This window comes from Astatotilapia calliptera, chromosome 15, assembly GCF_900246225.1.
Source record: "Astatotilapia calliptera chromosome 15, fAstCal1.2, whole genome shotgun sequence".
Classification (NCBI taxonomy): Eukaryota; Metazoa; Chordata; class Actinopteri; order Cichliformes; family Cichlidae; genus Astatotilapia; species Astatotilapia calliptera.
The window spans coordinates 10,811,436-10,829,986 of record NC_039316.1 but is presented as its reverse complement, the minus strand read 5'-3'; the positions used below and the strand labels follow the sequence as shown (position 1 = coordinate 10,829,986).

General features: G+C 43.0%; 1 protein-coding gene across 1 annotated transcript in view; it reads right to left on the bottom strand.

The window, feature by feature from the left end:
• Positions 1-2,324: 2,324 nt before the first annotated feature.
• The window catches only part of sesn1 (sestrin 1), a 71,564-nt gene continuing 55,337 nt past the window's right edge, over positions 2,325-18,551 (bottom strand). The window contains 9 exon segments of the mRNA XM_026142952.1: positions 2,325-3,170; positions 3,272-3,416; positions 3,500-3,690; positions 3,786-3,872; positions 3,874-4,041; positions 4,122-4,358; positions 4,659-4,841; positions 4,940-5,140; positions 5,229-5,294. Of these exon segments, the coding sequence (XP_025998737.1) occupies positions 3,084-3,170; positions 3,272-3,416; positions 3,500-3,690; positions 3,786-3,872; positions 3,874-4,041; positions 4,122-4,358; positions 4,659-4,841; positions 4,940-5,140; positions 5,229-5,294 (1,365 nt within the window). The 3' untranslated portion in view covers positions 2,325-3,083.

Below are 18,551 nucleotides of genomic sequence, written 5' to 3'. Positions count from 1 at the left end.
CATATCATCCACTTTCAGTTCCACAAACCTTTTAAGGTTTATCACGCACAAGAATAATTTCAAAACACCTCTTTGCACGCTCATATGACTGGCTTTGCACTGTATTGTACAGTACATAATGTTTTAAAAAAACAACAGCTGACCGACCTGGAATTTACCTCATGTGTAAATCTTTTTTCGTTTGTGGATTGTGTGGCATTTGAACTTGTACTTAATAAAAAAAAAGCACAGCAGATGAAGAGCAGAAAACACATTTGCTTTATTATGACACAGATATGGGGCCAGGCAGTGCTTACAGAGTTACACCAAGTAGCCTAAACATACAGCATTTCAAAAATCACACTGTTATTACATTGAAACAAATCAGAAACGGCACTTAATGTAGAACTCCCACCCCAGTTTTCCCACGATGGTGACCTTGAACAACCACAAAACAAGCTAATGCTTCAAAACCTGGTAAAACAATCCGATAACCAGAAATGACAGCAAACATTGTTCTATACATAGGATTTCTCAGCATGATATGAGCAACAGGTGGCTGTCTGATTTATAAAAAAACCAAAAAAAAACCTTAAATAAAAAAAATTAAAAAAAAACACCTTTCCTGTTTTGTATTATTGTGGGGGAAAATGTAAAGGCCAGCGGGGAGGAACGTTGAGTTTCTGCTGGTGATTTTACATTGACAGACTTCTGCGGCCTCGACTGACAGGAATCACCCTGAACTTCCGACAGACTTCCAGCCTCATCTGGAAAGCGAAACACTTTTTCCCAGAAAGGTGTGACACGGAGGCAAACAGGAAAGTGAGGTAACTTGACCTACAAGGAAATCCCCTCCTTTGAATCGAGACAAAAGGTGGTCGGGAGCAAAGAGAAACTTTAAGCCTCAACCGCACCACAGGAAGGGGGACTACACACTTCTGATACAGTAAAATGAAATTCACATCAAAGTCCCTAGACAGTAATGACAGCAGACTGAACTATACCCCTGGGTCCAGCATGCTGTTGGTGAAGTCAGCTTCATTATCAGAGAGCAAGTAAATCTCTCGTGTCAATTCACAAGTCATCTTTTGCATAACAGCGCTCAGATATGTTTACTAATGACCACGGGCAATTTAATTTCCTGTTCTTGTGCATCTGAGCGAGCTGTGAACTGATGGTGACACAGACTGTGCTTTGAATGTTTGATTCCTGAACTGCATTTCTCCACATTTTATACAATCTTACTGATGGAGAAATACACGATACATTGTTTTGGGAAAAAGCTACAAAATGATACACAACAATTTAATATTAGTTTATTATTTTTTTTAATCTTTTTCATATATTTCCATATAAAAAGTGTCAGTAACTGACAGTCAGAAAACCTCCTCTCAAAACACTTCCAAATGTACCATTCCTTTTTCATCAGAGTCCTCATCATCATAGTCACTCATTCATCCGTCACCTGTCTCAAATCCACCCTCAGAAGAATGCAGTACTGAAATGATTAACAAACAAACAGTAGAGGTTTCACACCTCTGTTCAAAATAAAGAGGGGAAAAAAAGCTGCTTTTGCACTGGTTAGACTCCCCCAGTGGGGAAATAAGCACAGCTACTACCTCTTGCGTTCGAACATTATCGAGCGCAGTCCACCAGGTGTAGGCTAGGCAGGTCCCCGAGCAGCGGGGAGCGCGGCAGCCCAACAACAACAACAACAACAACGTCGTCTATGCTCACCAAAGAGCACTTCTTGTATGTTTAATAGAGAAGAACAGAAGAGGTATTCATTTACTGGTAAAATTCACAATCCAAAGCTTTTAAAAAGTGTTAGGGCAACCAGGCAGCTGGGATAAGCGGAAGACAGTCAAAAAGGTGTGGTTAGAGGAACTGGAAGCAAATCCCTCCTGAAAACCTGGTGTCTTAACTTTCTTTTTGATTAGCTTTTTTCCCTCCACATCTCCCCCTCACTGGAAAAAAAAAGAAGAAAAAAAAGAAAAGAAAAAAAGGCATCATCAACAAAACAATAAAAAGTTGTCACAAAACCAGAGCTACAGCAGAAGCAAGAAGTCTTCCTTCAAAGTGCCTCGCTTATTTTTTTTTTTTTTTTTTTGAGACGTGAAATTCCAAGACGTACTTCCCCCCCCCCCCTTTCTCTCCATCATCTCTGTGAAAGAGACACACACGCACACACACACACACACACACACACACACACACACACACACACACCTCCACTCACAAAGGGCTCAGACAGTGTTCTTATTTTCCACACATACTTTCGGATTAGCTTACATTGACATTGGAAATTTAGCTACAAGGTAGAGGAAGGAAGGGGTGTAATGCAGTGGATTTGTAATGGACAGGGGCTCATATAGTGGGGGGTGGGGAGGTGATTTTGGGGATCAATATGACCCCACTGAATACAACATGGGAGCAGCAGCATCAGCACGTATGCACACTGTGCTGGATAGTTCAGGCACACGTTTGTTTTGTTTTTTTTTGTTTTAAAAAAAGGAAAAAAAAGTTTGCGTCTATCTCCAGTTACCGCCAACAGCAACCACAAGGACAACAACTTCTCGTAATACAAAAAAAAAAAAAAGGTATTCAAGAAACTAAAACACAACAGTAACGACAGAATCAAAGTGCAGACTGTTTCTGGCTGCACAGCTTTTCTTTCTGGGTATTCACTCCACCAGGAAACAGGTGAGATTGCCGTACGCTGCAATACTGAAACTAGTCCCCCGGATGCCTCAGGTGTTGCAGGGCAGGAGTTGGCTCAAGGTTGCCCTCTCTTGGTCAGTTTTGGCACTGCAGGCAACAAACAGTTTGTGGATCCACTTATGTAGTTTGAGATTTTCTCCCAACAGTCATTTTCTTGCTCTCCATTTGTTCTGATCTTCTTCTCAACATCCAGCCAGCAAAGCCTCGTCACAACACCGGGCTCTCTTCAATGCATCTCTTCCACAATTTTAATTGAACATCCCCCCACCCTCCCCATTTTTGATTTATTTTCTTTAAATGTCCCAGCAATGATGACTGTAAAATTTAAAAAGAAAGAAAAAATAAAATAAAAATGGGACAATGAGAACAAGGCCCAGAGCATTTCATGTCATGTAGCGAGTGATCGCTCTCAGAGCGTATAACAGTTCTGCTTGCATTCGCGCTTCCATAAGAAGCAGATTAACATGAACCTACAGGGGAAGAAGAAGAAGAAAAAAAAAAGTTATTAGAAGGCTGCACTTCACTGAGCAACTACAAGATCAAATCAGTCAATCCACCCTTTAAATCTCACCTTCTCGGAGTGCTGAAACTGCCTCCAGAAACTCTCATACATTCGTTTGGTGGTCTTCTCAGGACTACACACGATGGTCTTAATATAGATCTTAAAGCTACGGTCCAGGAGCTGGTTGATCTCTCCATAATCATAGTCATCATACCTGAATAAGACATAGCAGTGGTGTTAGTAATGAGGCCACAGAGCTGCCTGAACATTGTGTAAGAAAGAGCTCAAGTGTCTGACCTGATGCCAAACATGCAGTGTATGTAGTTCCAGATGGCCCTGCGCAGCATGCTGGTGTCCACGTCCTTGTGTGTAGCCATGGTGTTGTAGGTCAGGTTGTAGACCATGTGAAACTTCTCGTCCAGCATTTGTCCGACGTCAGGATAGAGTCGGTTGACCAGAGAGAAGCCATGGTCCTCCCAACTGTAGTCCTGCAAAAACAATAAAGAAAATAAGTCAGTAACAGTAGCACAGACCACACAGTGTTTTCACCCCACAAATCATGAGTGTTGCGTCTGATGTGCACCTGCGCTCTGAACGTGGGTACTTGCTCCCCTCTCCTGGAGAAGTCCTTGTAGCCATAACTGGGGTCCTCAAAGTGGCGCGAGATGTCTCTCGGGGGGGGCTGACTCCTCGTCCTCTGATGTGACCACCAGCATGCTCTCCGTCTTCTCCCTCTCGAAGCGGGTTGCCATCTCCTCCTGGCTGGCTTCCTCGTCGTCGCGGCACTCCTGCAGCTGCTTCATCCTCTCCATCAGCACCTCCACCTCACCGCACATGTCCTTTAAGAATGCATAGTCGGGGTTAACCTCTGAAGTCTTATCACCATTTATCTCTCTGCACAAACACTGCAGTCGCCTACCTGATTGCCGAGCAAATCGTCATGGTGATTAGCGTGACCGTTTCCATTGGCTATGTCGCACACGCAGTACTGGCTAAGGGAAGGGGGTCTGAACGTGTGCCCACCGTCGCAGTGGATCTCGGGTGTGATGCCACAGCCAAAAGTGAACGAGGCGAGGGAATGGTAGTGTGTGAGCAGGACCACGGCATGGATTAGCTCTGCCAGAGACCAGCTGTGCTCCTCGGCCTTCAGAAGACCCTGAGAAGGGGAGGGGGGGGGGAATATGTGAGTGATGAAAGCCAAATAATGACTTCAATATCGCTGACCTTTCAAGCAAGAAGTGGAAAATATGTTTTCATCCTTCAGTTTCAAATTAAAGCCTCTCTCCCATCACGCTCGATCTGCTCTCCTCTCTCGGTCACTACACCTCTACTGCTAAAACCCTCCAATCTGTCCAAATCCTACAGCTGCAGCTATACTCTAGCCTCCACCCATGATCTCAGCTGGTTACATCAGACTTTTCACATCCACCCCTGCAGACCTTGCCTGTCTTCTCACCTCAATGTGTTCCTTGGTGAGAAGCCACGGTCGGTGGGCCAGGATTTTGTTGAGCTCTCCGAGCTGCTGCAGCTTCTGCGGGGCTTCAAAGAGGCCGTTCAACCACTTGGGATCTCCCCCAACCTGAAGGAAGTCGTTGACGTGCAGGTTGACTAAGTAGGAACACTGGTGTCTGGCTGCTGCCTGCAAGACATGCGAAAAAGCGAGATTTACGACTTTGCACAGAGAGGAAGTCGACCTGGTTTTATTCTGAGAACGTCAGAGGCTGAACCTGGCCATACCATGATGCCGATGTAGTGTCGGTAGTGCAAAGGCAGGGGTCCGTCCATCTGCAGCAGGTAGTGCTGCGTCCGGAGAAAACTCTCCAGGTACTGTGGATGGAAACCCATCACGAGGGAAATGTTATCCAGGCGGCCGAGGGCTGCAAACGCATCCTCAAATATCGATTGAGTCCTGGAGTCCACTTTACTGATTTGGAGGATCTAGTCAAAGAGGACATAAATAAACCAGCTGCTTCTTCTCTTAATTTCATATTTGAGGTCTGAAGTGAGGTTACAGTCCATCTCATACCTCTTTTTCAGGGATAAATCTGCTTGGTCCGTTACCCAGAGGTCTTGGGATCCGTATTCCCAAGTCCTGCAAAACAAGAGAGGGAGAGAGAAACACACAAGGCTTTTAAATCTCAACGCAAAACAGAGCAGATAAACTTCCAGTACCGAGCACCACTTCTCACTTTTGCAGTCACCAATTTTTAACCCAAGTAGTGTGAGAACCCAGAGTGACTTTCTTTAAATGTTTGACACCAGTAAACCTGCAGAGAAATAGTTTAATATCCGAGTTCAGACTGTGGATGCTTCTCGCAACTATTGTCAGTGTCAGGAGCAGAATTTACGCTTAAAAGCAAAAAATACATTGACCCCAATTCACCTTTGATGGGATACCCAACACACAAAGCGCGTCGGTCTGCTCGGATTCAAAGTTAAAAACACAATAGAAACCCTTGCACTGCCTCCTTTATGCCCTGTAACTTTCCGCTGCTTGCCGAGACATGTCTAGCAGCGGACAGTCCCGCAGCGCACAATGAAGCCAATGAATGAATGACCACTAATTGTACATTAATCGGCAGTGACACTCGTTTTAAAACACGTCAAACTCACAGGTCGACTTCCAGAAACTCAAAATGAGCAAAGAAACCAAACTCCACGGAGGGTTTCTTAGTTCAGATGATCTATAACTCCCGAGTCGCAAACAAGCCCGGACAAAAGGCTGCACTGCAGCTCGTTCTTTAAAGAGGAAAACGTCACTTTTAAACAAAAAATTAAACGCCACATAAGCTAGAGAAATCCCGGCTTAGATCACCGGAGCAGGCTCACCGACAGCTGCCTTTCGCTGCCTTTTCTTTTTTTTTTTTTCCTGTTTCTACCCCCCTCTCGTCTTTCTCTTACCTTCTTGCCCAGCCGCTCACAATGGGTGCATATCTTGAACAAGCCTGTCACCGCAAACGAATGATTTTCCACGTTTTCTGCCGGTGCGACCGCGTGCCTCATCTCGCGTTCTCGCTGCACCTGTGTCGTTTCAGCGGCGTAAAAAAGGCGAAAACATGTAATTTTGATGCCTGTCGCCTCCTCTCTTTGTTCCTCCGGGCACTAGGCACAGCGCTCGGCTGTCAGCTGTGGCAGCAGAATGCGCTCCTCTCTCGCTCATACATTCGGTAAATAAGTCGGGGCTCGCGTGATCGACGCGCTCGGCAACCAATCGCATGAGGAAAACAGCCTCCGGCCAGCCAATGGTAAATCTGGAGGGCGGGGGTAAAGCGCGAAGAGGAGGAGGAGGGGTGCGGGTGAGCTGAGAGACGCCCCCCTCTAAGAAAACATCACTTCTCTCTTTTTCTTTTGTTCCCTGCTACCAATAATTATGATTGCATTTACTGTCATGTATTAAGCTCTATGTGCCGACTGATACATGCAATCAGTACAGGATGGCTTGAGGCTGAAATCAATACCACCCTGTCGCGCTTATCACATTGCAGGAATGCTTAAAATAGTTCTTGCTGACAAAAATGGAGCTTGAACATGGAGTCTGCGTGGGTTAATCTGGGAGTTTATCTGTGCATTCAGGGAAAACAACAACCACTCAAAGCCAGCTCCAGCATGCACCACCACTTTCCCTTGTTGCTGTACTGGAGGGCAGGGGGGTGTAAGCTGAGCCCCCAGCTCGCCTTGAGTAGTGGAAACAGAAAAAAAAAAAAAGAAGAGGTCCACTGTGCAAAGATCATCGAGATGGATCGGTGCAGGACCTGCTGCAACAACAGCCCTTCAGTTGGTGGTTTTTCACCGCAGTCTATCGCACCACAAATGCTGCCACTTCTCCACCAATCAGGCTGACCGAAGGAGTTCTTTTTTTTAAAAGCCAGGAGGAAGCAAAGATAAGAAAGGCAGCTCTCTTATGGCTTTGTTTATCCCAGCCGACAATAACACATTCAGTAGAACGGCATATAACTGGTTTATCACATCGCAGTGGTTCACAAAGTCAATGATTACTCAGAGGGATATCACATGAGACCATCAGGAAAACAACTGTGCGCGATGCAAACTTTATATTTATACATCTGATTTCATTCACACAAGTTATTTTTATTTTGTTTTAGGTGCAAGATGCAGGGCATTTATATGTGAAAATCTTTATGAACAGGAGGTAGATGGTTCAGCAGCACATGTGAGTCAAATGTTGTTTCTTCTGGACTGCCAGCAACCACATTACAAAAGCACTAACGCATCCACAAAGTGGCTGCAAAGACACACAGACAGACACACGATATTTCAAGATAACATGTTTCCCAAAGCAAATGGAGCTTTTCTTTTAAGAGATTTCACACAAACTCTTTTCATGTGGACAAAAGTTCAACAGTGTGCTTTAAGTTTTAAGAATCCATAGAGTTTGACAAACTGTCCTGAAATTGGGTAATCTTTACAGCAACAAGTCATGATTAAATCAGCATTCGGACCGACTCTGGAGGAAGAGCCAATAAAAAAAAAAACAAGCTAAATTTAGAAAACGATGAGTAAAAAGAGGAAGTCAAGAAAAGGCAAGTCTGACCCTGCACTCGCCAATCAAGAGCCTGCCCTGCCAGTTTGTCAACCCACTACAAGTCCCCAGTGCTGATAACGCGATAGTACGATGTTCAGCAGGTTCATTGTGTGTACCCCGCACCCACTTCTCCTTCCTCCACCTTCATCACCAACACTACCCACTGCCACCACTAACACCACCTCTGCCAGTCCCTCTCCTGATGCCACAGGGTGGGGTGCAGGGCGGCAGTAAACATGTTCCCAGGGCTGGAGTCAGCACTCCCAGGGCTGCCGGGAGCCCCATGGCTCAGCAAAGCTGCAGAAGAGGCTTGTCAGCGTTCGGGCTGACGACACACCAAACCTTTTCACATAAAAGCGCTTAGGCGCGGGGGTCCGGCCTCGCAGACAAGGCCAAACACTATTGTCAGAGTCCACGCACCGACTACGCAGTAGGCTTTACTGTACTCACATTTATGGGGGGAGGGAGAGTCTCTGTGATTCAGGGAATACTGTACATGCCCCTACCTTGATTAAGGCCATGATTTCTTTGGGTGATAACAAGCTTTATGTTGGGGTTTTTTTAGTCAGTACACAGTCCTGAATTACATAAACAACACACATGCTTTTTAACACCGAGCAGACTCTTCCGAACCGCTAAACCTTGTGTGTTTCCTCATTTGTCTTGGGTGTTGACACAATTTAACAAAACCTAACTGAACTGCTCACCTCAATATGTGGCGCCTCTAAGACTTTGTACATTCCCGTGTATCTTCTGAAGCTGATTCAGAACACAGTGTGACAACTAAAAAAACCACACTGCAGGTGTCTCGGGGGAGTGTGAGGACCTACATCTCTAAGCATCTCAGTAATTGGTTTGATGTCAGCGACAGTGACGTTGATTTGCACGCTTTGTTCTTGAATGGCTCACTGCTGCAAGAGAAATAAGGCCACACATCCAATGAACGCTTTAAATTAAACTGAAAGGATTACTAGCTGTTACTGGGTGATTAGCAAGTGACCTTTGAGATTTGGGATGGCCGCTGACCCACTCTGAAGATGTCACTGTGTGTGTGTGATAGGATCAGGGTTAAGAGAACACTGGAAAGATTAGTTATAATGAAGGGAAAGACTTCTGCAAACAACAGGAATCATCTCATATTTGTTTCAGATACTTATCTGCTTGAGGAAGGGCCCGGAACAATGGACAGACTTCCACTAATTACACTAATGGTAATAAAAAATATTTCTATGAACTTTCATAGTCAAGGGATGGGAATTTTTTTTTTTGTTCATAAATGCTTGTTTACATATTTTAAATGACATAAGACTGTAGGCAGGTACAATTATTTAAAGCTACTTTGGACCACACAATGACACCTAAAGGTAGCAAGAAAAGAGGTGAGTAAAAAAAAGAAAAAAAAAGAAATGTAAACAAATTCAGGTCAGCGTGAGCGATTAGAAATCCGAACACCAAATAAAACCCTGGTTAGCCTCTGGGTCTAAAATGTCACGCAGTCACTCGCCACTAGCAGATGGCACAGAGTTAAACCAGTATGGTTTTACCCAATACAATATTTCTATGTGGGCTGAGTTACAGGCTTAGAACCACACTTGGCCAATACGCAACCACATGCAGTACAGCCATGTGAAAGTTAACCTGTGAGGAACAAAAAGGCAGCTTCAGACTAGCGGTCCGCTAGTCTTAGCCACGTTTGGCAAACCCCTGTGGCATTGTAAACATGCAATGTGTCTCACACACTTTGGTGGAATTTGTCCTTTACATTCTCGATTTCACTGTTTTCTGAATGTTTTCTTACTTTTGGACCAGTCGAATATGGTCAACAACAATACCCAGTTAGGTTGCAGCATTTAACTTTTACCCCTTGAAATCCCCACCACTTTTCCCCCATCAAGTTGTCAAAGTGTGCCAAAAAATATCCCCCATTCAGTCCATTCTCTTTAAACCTTAGAGATGGATGTGCAGAAAAAACCCAGTAGATCAGTTCATGAAATATTTAGACCAGCTTTAAATCACCTTTCTTCCCCAGTCTAATGCTCAGTTTGAACTTCAGCATATCGTCTTGTTGTTGCCATGTGATCGGCGGATTAGATATTTGCATTGTGTTGTAGAAGTGTACTTAATTAAGTGTATAAGCAAACTTTAGTAATTTTGCTTTTACTAACATTTTCATGATACCCCTTTTTTGTGGCCAGAGGCTGTTGATCAGAGGGTTACATAAGCTTCCTTTAATGCATGAAACGGGGGCCATCAAAGCTTGTGTGCTTTGTGCATGGGAGCATCAGCTTACACATTTAAGAGAAGGAAGCACAAAGCTAACAGTGTCGAAGGAATGTATCGAGCCTGTGAAAAAAAGTGGATTATGTTCCACAAAGTTATTTAAATGCTTTTTGAGTCTATTATGCCTCAAAAACAAAACTAAATACAAATGTTTTACAGCTACTTCAACCATACAAAGTGCACTGAAGCATAAAAGAGCACAGAAAAAGGTGTAAAGTTCAATGACACGGAAGAGTTCAAGGTTTTAAACTGTGATGGCTGTAGAATAGAGTTCACATTTATTAGTTTAAAAGAATGGCAGCTGCTTTCTCAAATGCTCAGAAAGAGCAGCTGTTTTTCCCTTTTACGAGCACCCGGAAGAATTAACAACAGACTTAAACCAATAAAGAGGTTGATAAAAAGTTCATAAGAATTAAAAACAGAGAGGAAGCGACGCCGGGTGTAAATTCTGCACGTGTGTCTTTCAGCGTTGCGGCTGCCGTGTTTTCTCATGCAGTGAGAAGCGAGGGAACCGCAGAAACTGTGGGGATGTTCAACAAGTGGCAGAAGTCCACCAGACCAGTTCTAACCTGACCTATCAGTGCACAGAGGAGAGAAAGCGGAAAACTCTCAAACACTGACATAAGCCTAGCAACAGGCTTTCACCAATCACAGGGCAGAACAACAGTTTCAGGAACCAATCTTCTTTGCACTCTCTCTCTGCTTCTCTTGTTTCTCTGAAAAAAAAGGGGAGAGAGAAAGAGAGAGAGAGAGAGAGAGAGAGAGAGAGAGAGAGAGAGAGAAGTTCTGCCGAGGTATGAAGTCCTAATCTGGCCTGCTTCACAGAAAACTATTTGGTTTTCTCGTGTATTTGCAAAGTTGTAATTTCTGTCTGTTTGAGTTTCTCTGATAAAAAGTGGCAAAACAAAATGTCTAAAAAGCCTCACACAAAAACCACATGTTTCAAATTAGCCCTGAGGCTCACAACAGCAGCTCTCCTCTCTGAAAAACAACTACAGAAGTTTTTCCATGTAAACACGTCCCTTTGAAAAGCCGTGAAACCTGTTTTTAACAGTAAAGGAGAAAAATCGATACCTTTATATACCAAGTTTGGGCACATGCAGACTTTGTGTTAACGTTGTACACAGATAAAGAGGATATTCCTCGTCCCCACTCTTCAAACACAGCTCTAAGGTTACGCCTGTTCATCTGATGAGCAAAGGGTTACCTGTCCCGCAGGCTTACAGAACTCATCCTAAGTTATGGGAAAGTCTTGATCATAAGCTTCAGAGTCAGCCGTGAGAGCTGATGTTATGTAGTTTAACCATAATTCTCTCTTTGTGTAAAGACTTGTGAGTAAAAGTTGAATCTTTGCGGGAATTAACCGGACCAAAGTAGCCTTTTGGTTCTTTCAGCCACTCCCGGTCCCTTTTCATTCTCCTTTTTCCCCCCTGATCTGTGTATGTTCTGGCAGGCTATCAGAGTGGAGTGGTCTCGCCAAGCGCCTTCTTTCCTGAGAGGAGAGGCGTGCCCCCCCCACTCCAAGACCAGCAGCTCCTGGTCCAGCACACAGCAACACTGGGAGGAAGCAACGTTCCCTGGATTCCATGAAACGCAGAGGAACTGCAGAGGCCTTAGGGAGCACACGGAAAAAAGAAAAACGAAGGGGAAAGAGGTATCTGGGAGTAAAAGTAACCTTTCTTTTATGGCTTTGTAATGCCAGGCATAAACATGCACATGCACAAATCCCTATGTACAGTGGTCGACAATCCAGGGGAAGAGGTGTTGGCCTGCAACCCATGTGCACGTGAGGAAGAGTGAGTTCCCGGGGATGTTATTTTAACAGGGAGAGGGCAGCTGTCATAATACAACAGGCTCCAAGAGAAAAAGATCCCACAGAAAAACACAGAATACCAAACCCTCCCCTGCTATCTTTAGCATGATAATGACAAAGCCGCCACAAATCAGTAGAAACGTCATATTTTTGCCTCTCTCTCCATTTCTATAATAAAAATCTCAAATGCCCTTTCACATCAATAGGCTTGTTGATGGAGAGTCAAGAGATAACAGTGCAAGTCCAAAGGGCTTTACAAAGTGTGGTAGTGAGTGTGTCTGCAAAATTAAAGGCAAACTTACTTCTAGTATTTATGTTACCTAAAGACTAACAGATGGGGCTCACATGGCTAATCTTATGTTTACATCAGGACTCCAACAACCCATCAGAAGACAGCACCTCTGGTTTTAATAGTTCTATGTGCCTGCTTGCATGCACAGCTGTTTTTTCCTCTCTCTCTCTCTGTCTGACAAGACCTTGGTTTTGCTGACTGAGCAAGAAATGACTCATCTTACTGGGAAAGCAGCCAAAAAGGTGTTGATCGTCACCCTGTAATCCCTGACAGGCATTGTAAACGGCGCACAAAAGTCCTGACTCTTCACCGGTTTCTGTGGGATAGTCACTCCCCAAAAATATAAAAAGAAAGCAATATCTTCCTTGGAGCTACTCCTGTTATAATGTGAGCCACTGAATCAAAGACTGGTAAAAAAGAAAAAACTGTTATCACCACCTTGCTCATATAAAACCTGGTGAACTCTTACTTAGATTAAGAAGTACTGTTGGTTATGAGAGGGGCGACCACGGCTAAGTACACCGGTTCAGACACTAATAAAAGTCTGATGTAATAGATCACAGTGGCTACAGCAAAGATTAGAAATGATTGCACTCTGCATTAATCTGCCTCTTCCTTTCATTGCTTTCACTTCTGCCCCTTTCTTTTTCCACCACCTCTCAATCTGTTGCCTTCACCAGGATGTATTTTGATTGCAGCGTTGAAGAGAGGGATGTGATACTGCTGCTCTTTAAGGGTGGAGGAAGTGATATGGCCTAATCGTTACCCTCGAACTGTTTTGGCCGTGTCTTATTACTTCATAAATAGGCAATGAGCTCTGGTACTGAATCGCAGAACAAAACGGCCAGCAGGACATTGAGTGCGACGTCACGGCGATTGCCATATCAACGTTTAATTGTTTATGAAATGTCAGTTTGATTGGTTGGAAACTCAATCACCTTGGCGCCCGTCCTTTTCTGCTGTCGTCACTGACTCAGCATTTCCATTCATTGTAGAGATTATTTTGTGCAGCTGATGGTTGGGCTTGTGAATTCAGATTAAAATAGCATTTATTTCATAATTTCACTTCTTTTGTACATGTAGATTTGTTTTTGAGGCTGATTTACTCCATACTGAATTCACTTTTACATAAAGTGTAACACAGAGCAGCTGAAGTTTTGTGTATTAAGTTATAATAAACTGTTAATTAGTTATTGTTTCTACACCTGTCGAGCCTTTACTTCGCACACTGTGACACCACGAGCATCATCTTGCTCGTGGTTGAAATTGACTTGATCAACAGGCTTTTAAATGTTTCCATCTGACATTATTTTAATCTTCTCGAGGGTACATAGCAACCAGGTGATGCTAATCAAATCCACTTTACTAACCGATCATCAAGAAGTGTCTATAAAAAGCAGGCACTTTGGCAGTTTGCTGGTCTGGAGAATTTAGGCGGGTGTTAGCAAAATGCTGAAGTCTTCCGAGAAGTGGACGTCCCAGCAAATTCATTCCAAGGTCAGACCATGCAATGATCAAAGAAACTCCAAAAAACCTCAAGAGCTACATCTCAGTCTTTATAGGCCTCAGTCATAACAGTCCAATCAGAAAAAGACTGAACAAATATGGCTTGTTTAAAAGGGTCACCAGGAGAAAGCTGCTTCTCTCTAAAAAGAACATGGCAGGTTTCAAAGTTTAACCTAAACAAATCAGAAGATTTTTGGAACAGCGTCCTTTGGACATACTACACCAAAGTGGAGATGTTTGCCCATAACGCAGTAGCACGTGTGGGGGGGATAAAAACAAAAAAACAAAACACAGGATATCAAGCTGTCAAGCATAGTGGTTGTTTTGCTGTTGCAGGACCTGGGCTGGGTAGTTATGAGTTGACCATGAACTCTTCTGTATACCAAATTACGCTAGAGTCAAATGTGAGGCCATCTGCACATAAACAATGCTCACAAAGCTGAATGAGCCAAAGCAACGCTATAAGAAGTGGGCCGGAGGTTTTCCACAGTGATGTTCCAGATGGATAAAGTCATACAGAAAATGATCACTTCGAGTTATTGCTTCATAAGGTGGTCCCTACAAGATACTGAATCATGGGGTGTACTTAAGTTTTCACAGCACTGCACACGAGTCCTGTGAAACCTCGCTTTTTCACATGACTCTACTTAAAAGACCGAGGCTGAAACTGAATGTTTCAAGCAAACACACCAGCATCCACATCACATGATCCAAGTAGAACAAAAAAACTGAGTTCTTGTGTTTTGTCGTGCAGAATAAAGCCAGTAAGGTTGAGTATTAAAAGCCTGGCAGGGAGTGAATCTGGACTTTTTTAGATGCAAAAGGCAAATGAAAGGAATGTGATTAAAGGCAAAACAAAACAAAACAAAAGAATATATATATTGTTGTTGTTTTTTGTTAAGTGGGATGCAGCATCATAGATGTTTTACCACAATTATGTAGTTTCAAATAAAAACTGGAAATTGATTGAAAATTATGCAAAAATATTTGCATCATTTTCTTTTCCAAGAACTAACTGAAGCAGTCAAAGGTCAACAGAAGGAGCCTGGATGAGTAGAGTTTGCCAACACATCCCTTTGTTTTCACTTCCCTTCACCTTTGATCCTCTCAGTTGTCCCTTACTTTTTGCACAACAGGTTTGACTCCAAACAGGGGGTCTGAAAGGAAGCGCACAAAACACAAACAGAGTAAAGCCAGCAGACATCATGTGTACAAACACAAGAGAGAAAAGTGATAGTATAAATAAGCAACCATAGGACGTGTTCTCTCCATCATACGTGTTCATTTCCAAGGACTTAAACCGGAGAGTTCCTCAAACATGAAAACTTAAGCACATGATGTGAGATCATGAGTCTGTAGCTTCTGAAACAATGTGAAAAAAATAGCAGGAAATGCTTACAGAAGCACATTTATTTTCTGGGCTGAAATATCTTCATACATCCCACTGCTTGCATAAACACCGCCTACTTAGGCATGCAAGTGTCTTAGTCAAAGTTGAATTAAATGTATTTCAAATAGAGTACAGCAGCTTTTGCACCTTGCAAATTAAATCTTTTTACTTCCATGCCTTTCAGCAGACATTTACGAATTGCTTGCAGCTTTTGTAGTTTTGCTTGACTCGAGGGGACAAAGCTTTTCAGTCTGTAGCACTAAGACTCTGGACCAGTTTACCGCTCCAGCTCCATTTGGCTGGCTTTTTAAAAACAGTTAAAAGCCTTTTCTGTTTAATCAGGCCTCCTGCTGACATTTTGTTTTTTTGTTTGTTTGTTTTTTTTTTGTTTTTTTCCTAATTCTGCTTTAACAAGATTCTCTGTTGATATTGCATTTTAACTGTTGTTCGGCACTTTCCGGCTGTTAAGTCTGTGAAAAGCACTATCTAAACTTATTTAGTCAAAAGCTACATTTCTAAAGATACTTTTATCCCAAATCCTCTACACCTGCTCTTTAGCTTTGCTTAAAAATAAACTGGGTTAATGTGTAGGGTTTACATGAGTTTGCTCTTGGCATTTACAAACTCTCTGTGGACCTCATGAACCCTCACAGAAGTGTGCCTGCATTGTGTGTGTGTGCGCGTGTGCGGTCCTCTGTCTCATGCCACAGGTAGCATTGGACGTATTTGCTCTGTGGTTAATTAATTACAGGCCCTTGGAGCCGAGAAAAGGGCAAAGCAATGGCAGAAAATCTATCATATCATTCCCCTCGTGGTCGCAAGACTGATTCAAATATCTCTCCAACTTTAAAGAGTTACATGAATTAAGATAAGTTGGCTCCTCTCCAGTGTAGCATGCACCAATTGCGTTCCTGTGCTGATGAGAAACATGAGTCACTCTGTGAACACATGAACAACTCATTTAAAAAACAAAAACACTTTTCACTTAAAAAAAAGAAAAAAAAGTGAGTACTTTTTGTTTTAGTGCCACAAACAAGCATTTAACAAGCAGTTAACCTGCTGGCTGTTATTGTGCAGTTACTGGTCTTACGTAAGCCAAACAGGTAGATGCCGTTGGGCCAAAAGTGAGGTTGGGCACTACTCCCACTCATTAGACTAGGACTAACTAACATAATAGAACAGTATAGTGGTTTATTTATCCTCCACAGCTAAAGTCCTGCTTTAGCGGAACTCAGTAAACAATGATGGGATAATGAGAGAAGATAAAACACAAAGAGAAGGCAAATGTTTTCTTAGAAGAGTCTCGAGCTTTCCGTTTTCCTGCTTCACAGTCAAATGTCACATCAGTGCATTTTTGACTAAACAAATGCAGTGTGTAGGGAAAACCCTATGTGTATGGAAAAGCTATTAAAGTTACAATGCAAATGCATAATAGCATAAAGGGCTGCAAAAATATTTAGCCTTTATAAACGACATCGCTCATCTGTGATGATTGGACCTGGGGTTAACGGGGGCATTCGCAATTAAAGAAAAGACAGGAGGTGGAAAGAGCGAAGAGAGAGGAGTGAGGGAGTGGGTTATTTGACCAGCGTTTGGCGACAAAGCGCCTCGTACATTATCGTGGGTAAGTAAACACCCTGCACCGTCTGGAGTGACATCATTGTCCCAGAGAATCAATAACCAGCCACTTCCTGTGCAGCGGGGAAAATCGATGACTCTGTACACTAGATTACCTATCTTTGCCCACTCACCTGAGGAGACACACACACACACACAAACTGAACACACACAGTGTTGCAGCTCACATACATAGGCACCATTAACAGAAACCACTGTCATAGTTTTCACCAAAGGGAACGGTCTTTGTGCGGCTTCAGTGCAAAGTCAGCCCATTATGGGATTAGTGGCAGCCACAGCACGGTGTAAGCCTACTGTTGGAAGTCTAAAGGGGATAATAGCTCTGCCAAATCAGATTTCTATCAGGTTTCCCCACACAATCACACAGCACACACACACACACTCCTAAAAAACCCAGAGTAGCATGGCTCATTCCCAATCCACAAGATCTCCTTGCTATGCTCAGGAGTATTTGTCAGTTTCTATTCTTGCTCCCTGCTCCTTCTTTTTTTTGTGATCTAATATACAGTGTCTCATTATGCAATAAAGGCTAAATTCAGGGTTAAAATGTAATAAAAATGAATAAGTGGAGCCTAACAGCATTTTGAGCCACACAGGCATTTGGCATTGCTCAACGGTCGCTCATAAATTTTGTCACTCACAAACTAATGTCTGGTATGTGGTTGGAGCTTTAAGACCCACTGACTGAACTGTAGCTGAATGTGTTCAGCTAAGCAGAAAAAAAAGTAATCTCTCCAGGCTTGTTTTTCTCAATAAATGTCTGGGAGGAAAAGTTCAGTATCATGAGGGTTCTCGGATTTCCAAGGAGAGCAGCGGAGGAGCAGGCAGATTACTGACAGGAGTGAATGGGAGGGATAATGGGTAACTGAGCTCAGTTCAGTCACTCCATTACCTGTTTGTGCATAGACGAGAGATGCAGCTTGTGCAACAGGAAGGAGAGAAAAAAAAGAGATGTGACAAAAATGGAAACAGGGTGAGAAGAATAACAACACTAACGCTGTCAAATCACACTGACTAAATACAGCCTGAGAAAAACGTGTGATCTGAAAAGTTAAAAACAGACTCTCGGTCTCGATTTCAAACTCAAACGAAAAACACACTATATTAACTGCCCGAGGTGACTAAGAGAAAGATGAGTATTTTTTCCTCCCTTTACACAACAGATTGGGTTTCATTATCAAAGAAACAACTACATTTCTGTCATCTTGGGAATGACATGTGTGGTTAGCCACTGCACATCTTTCAATTTTGGTTTGGAGTTGTTGTAAGAAAACACAAGCAGCGTGTTAACCTGATGAGCTACTCTCATCTTTGCGGCGTGGGCTCACCTGGGGCGCCGTCTGTCTGCGTCCTGCCGAGGCTCCAAATGCTGCGTTACATCAGCATGGACTGAGACGGGCTCATGAGCAAAGACGGTCAATAAGCAGGCATAGATTAGATTCATATTCGGTGGCTTCTACTGTAAACTAAACAAAGATAAGTCTGTTTTAAATCACTGTCATAGTAAATCACTGTCATAGTGACAAAAAAGCTTTTATTGCTCTGTGTTTAATCAAGCATAGGTGCACTTAAATACGCAAGTTGTGCTTTAAAGGCATTATTCAGTGTTATGTGTGCTTATTTGTTTTCATGCCAAAGGGTACCTGGGAAGATTGATCCTACTCTACTCATATCTGTTCCTCTTTTTCACTACAACCAGGAGACATTTAGTGAAAAAGTGTACTAACATGAACTATTCCCTCAAAAGTATGTCAGCTGTGCATTTTTTTTCTGTTTTTTTATATTTATTCCTGAGAAATGCACTGCAGCACAGACTACTTAGAGACAAAGATGCAACTAAAATTTAAAAACAAAAAAACTTTGATAACCTGAGCCATCGTCAAAGTG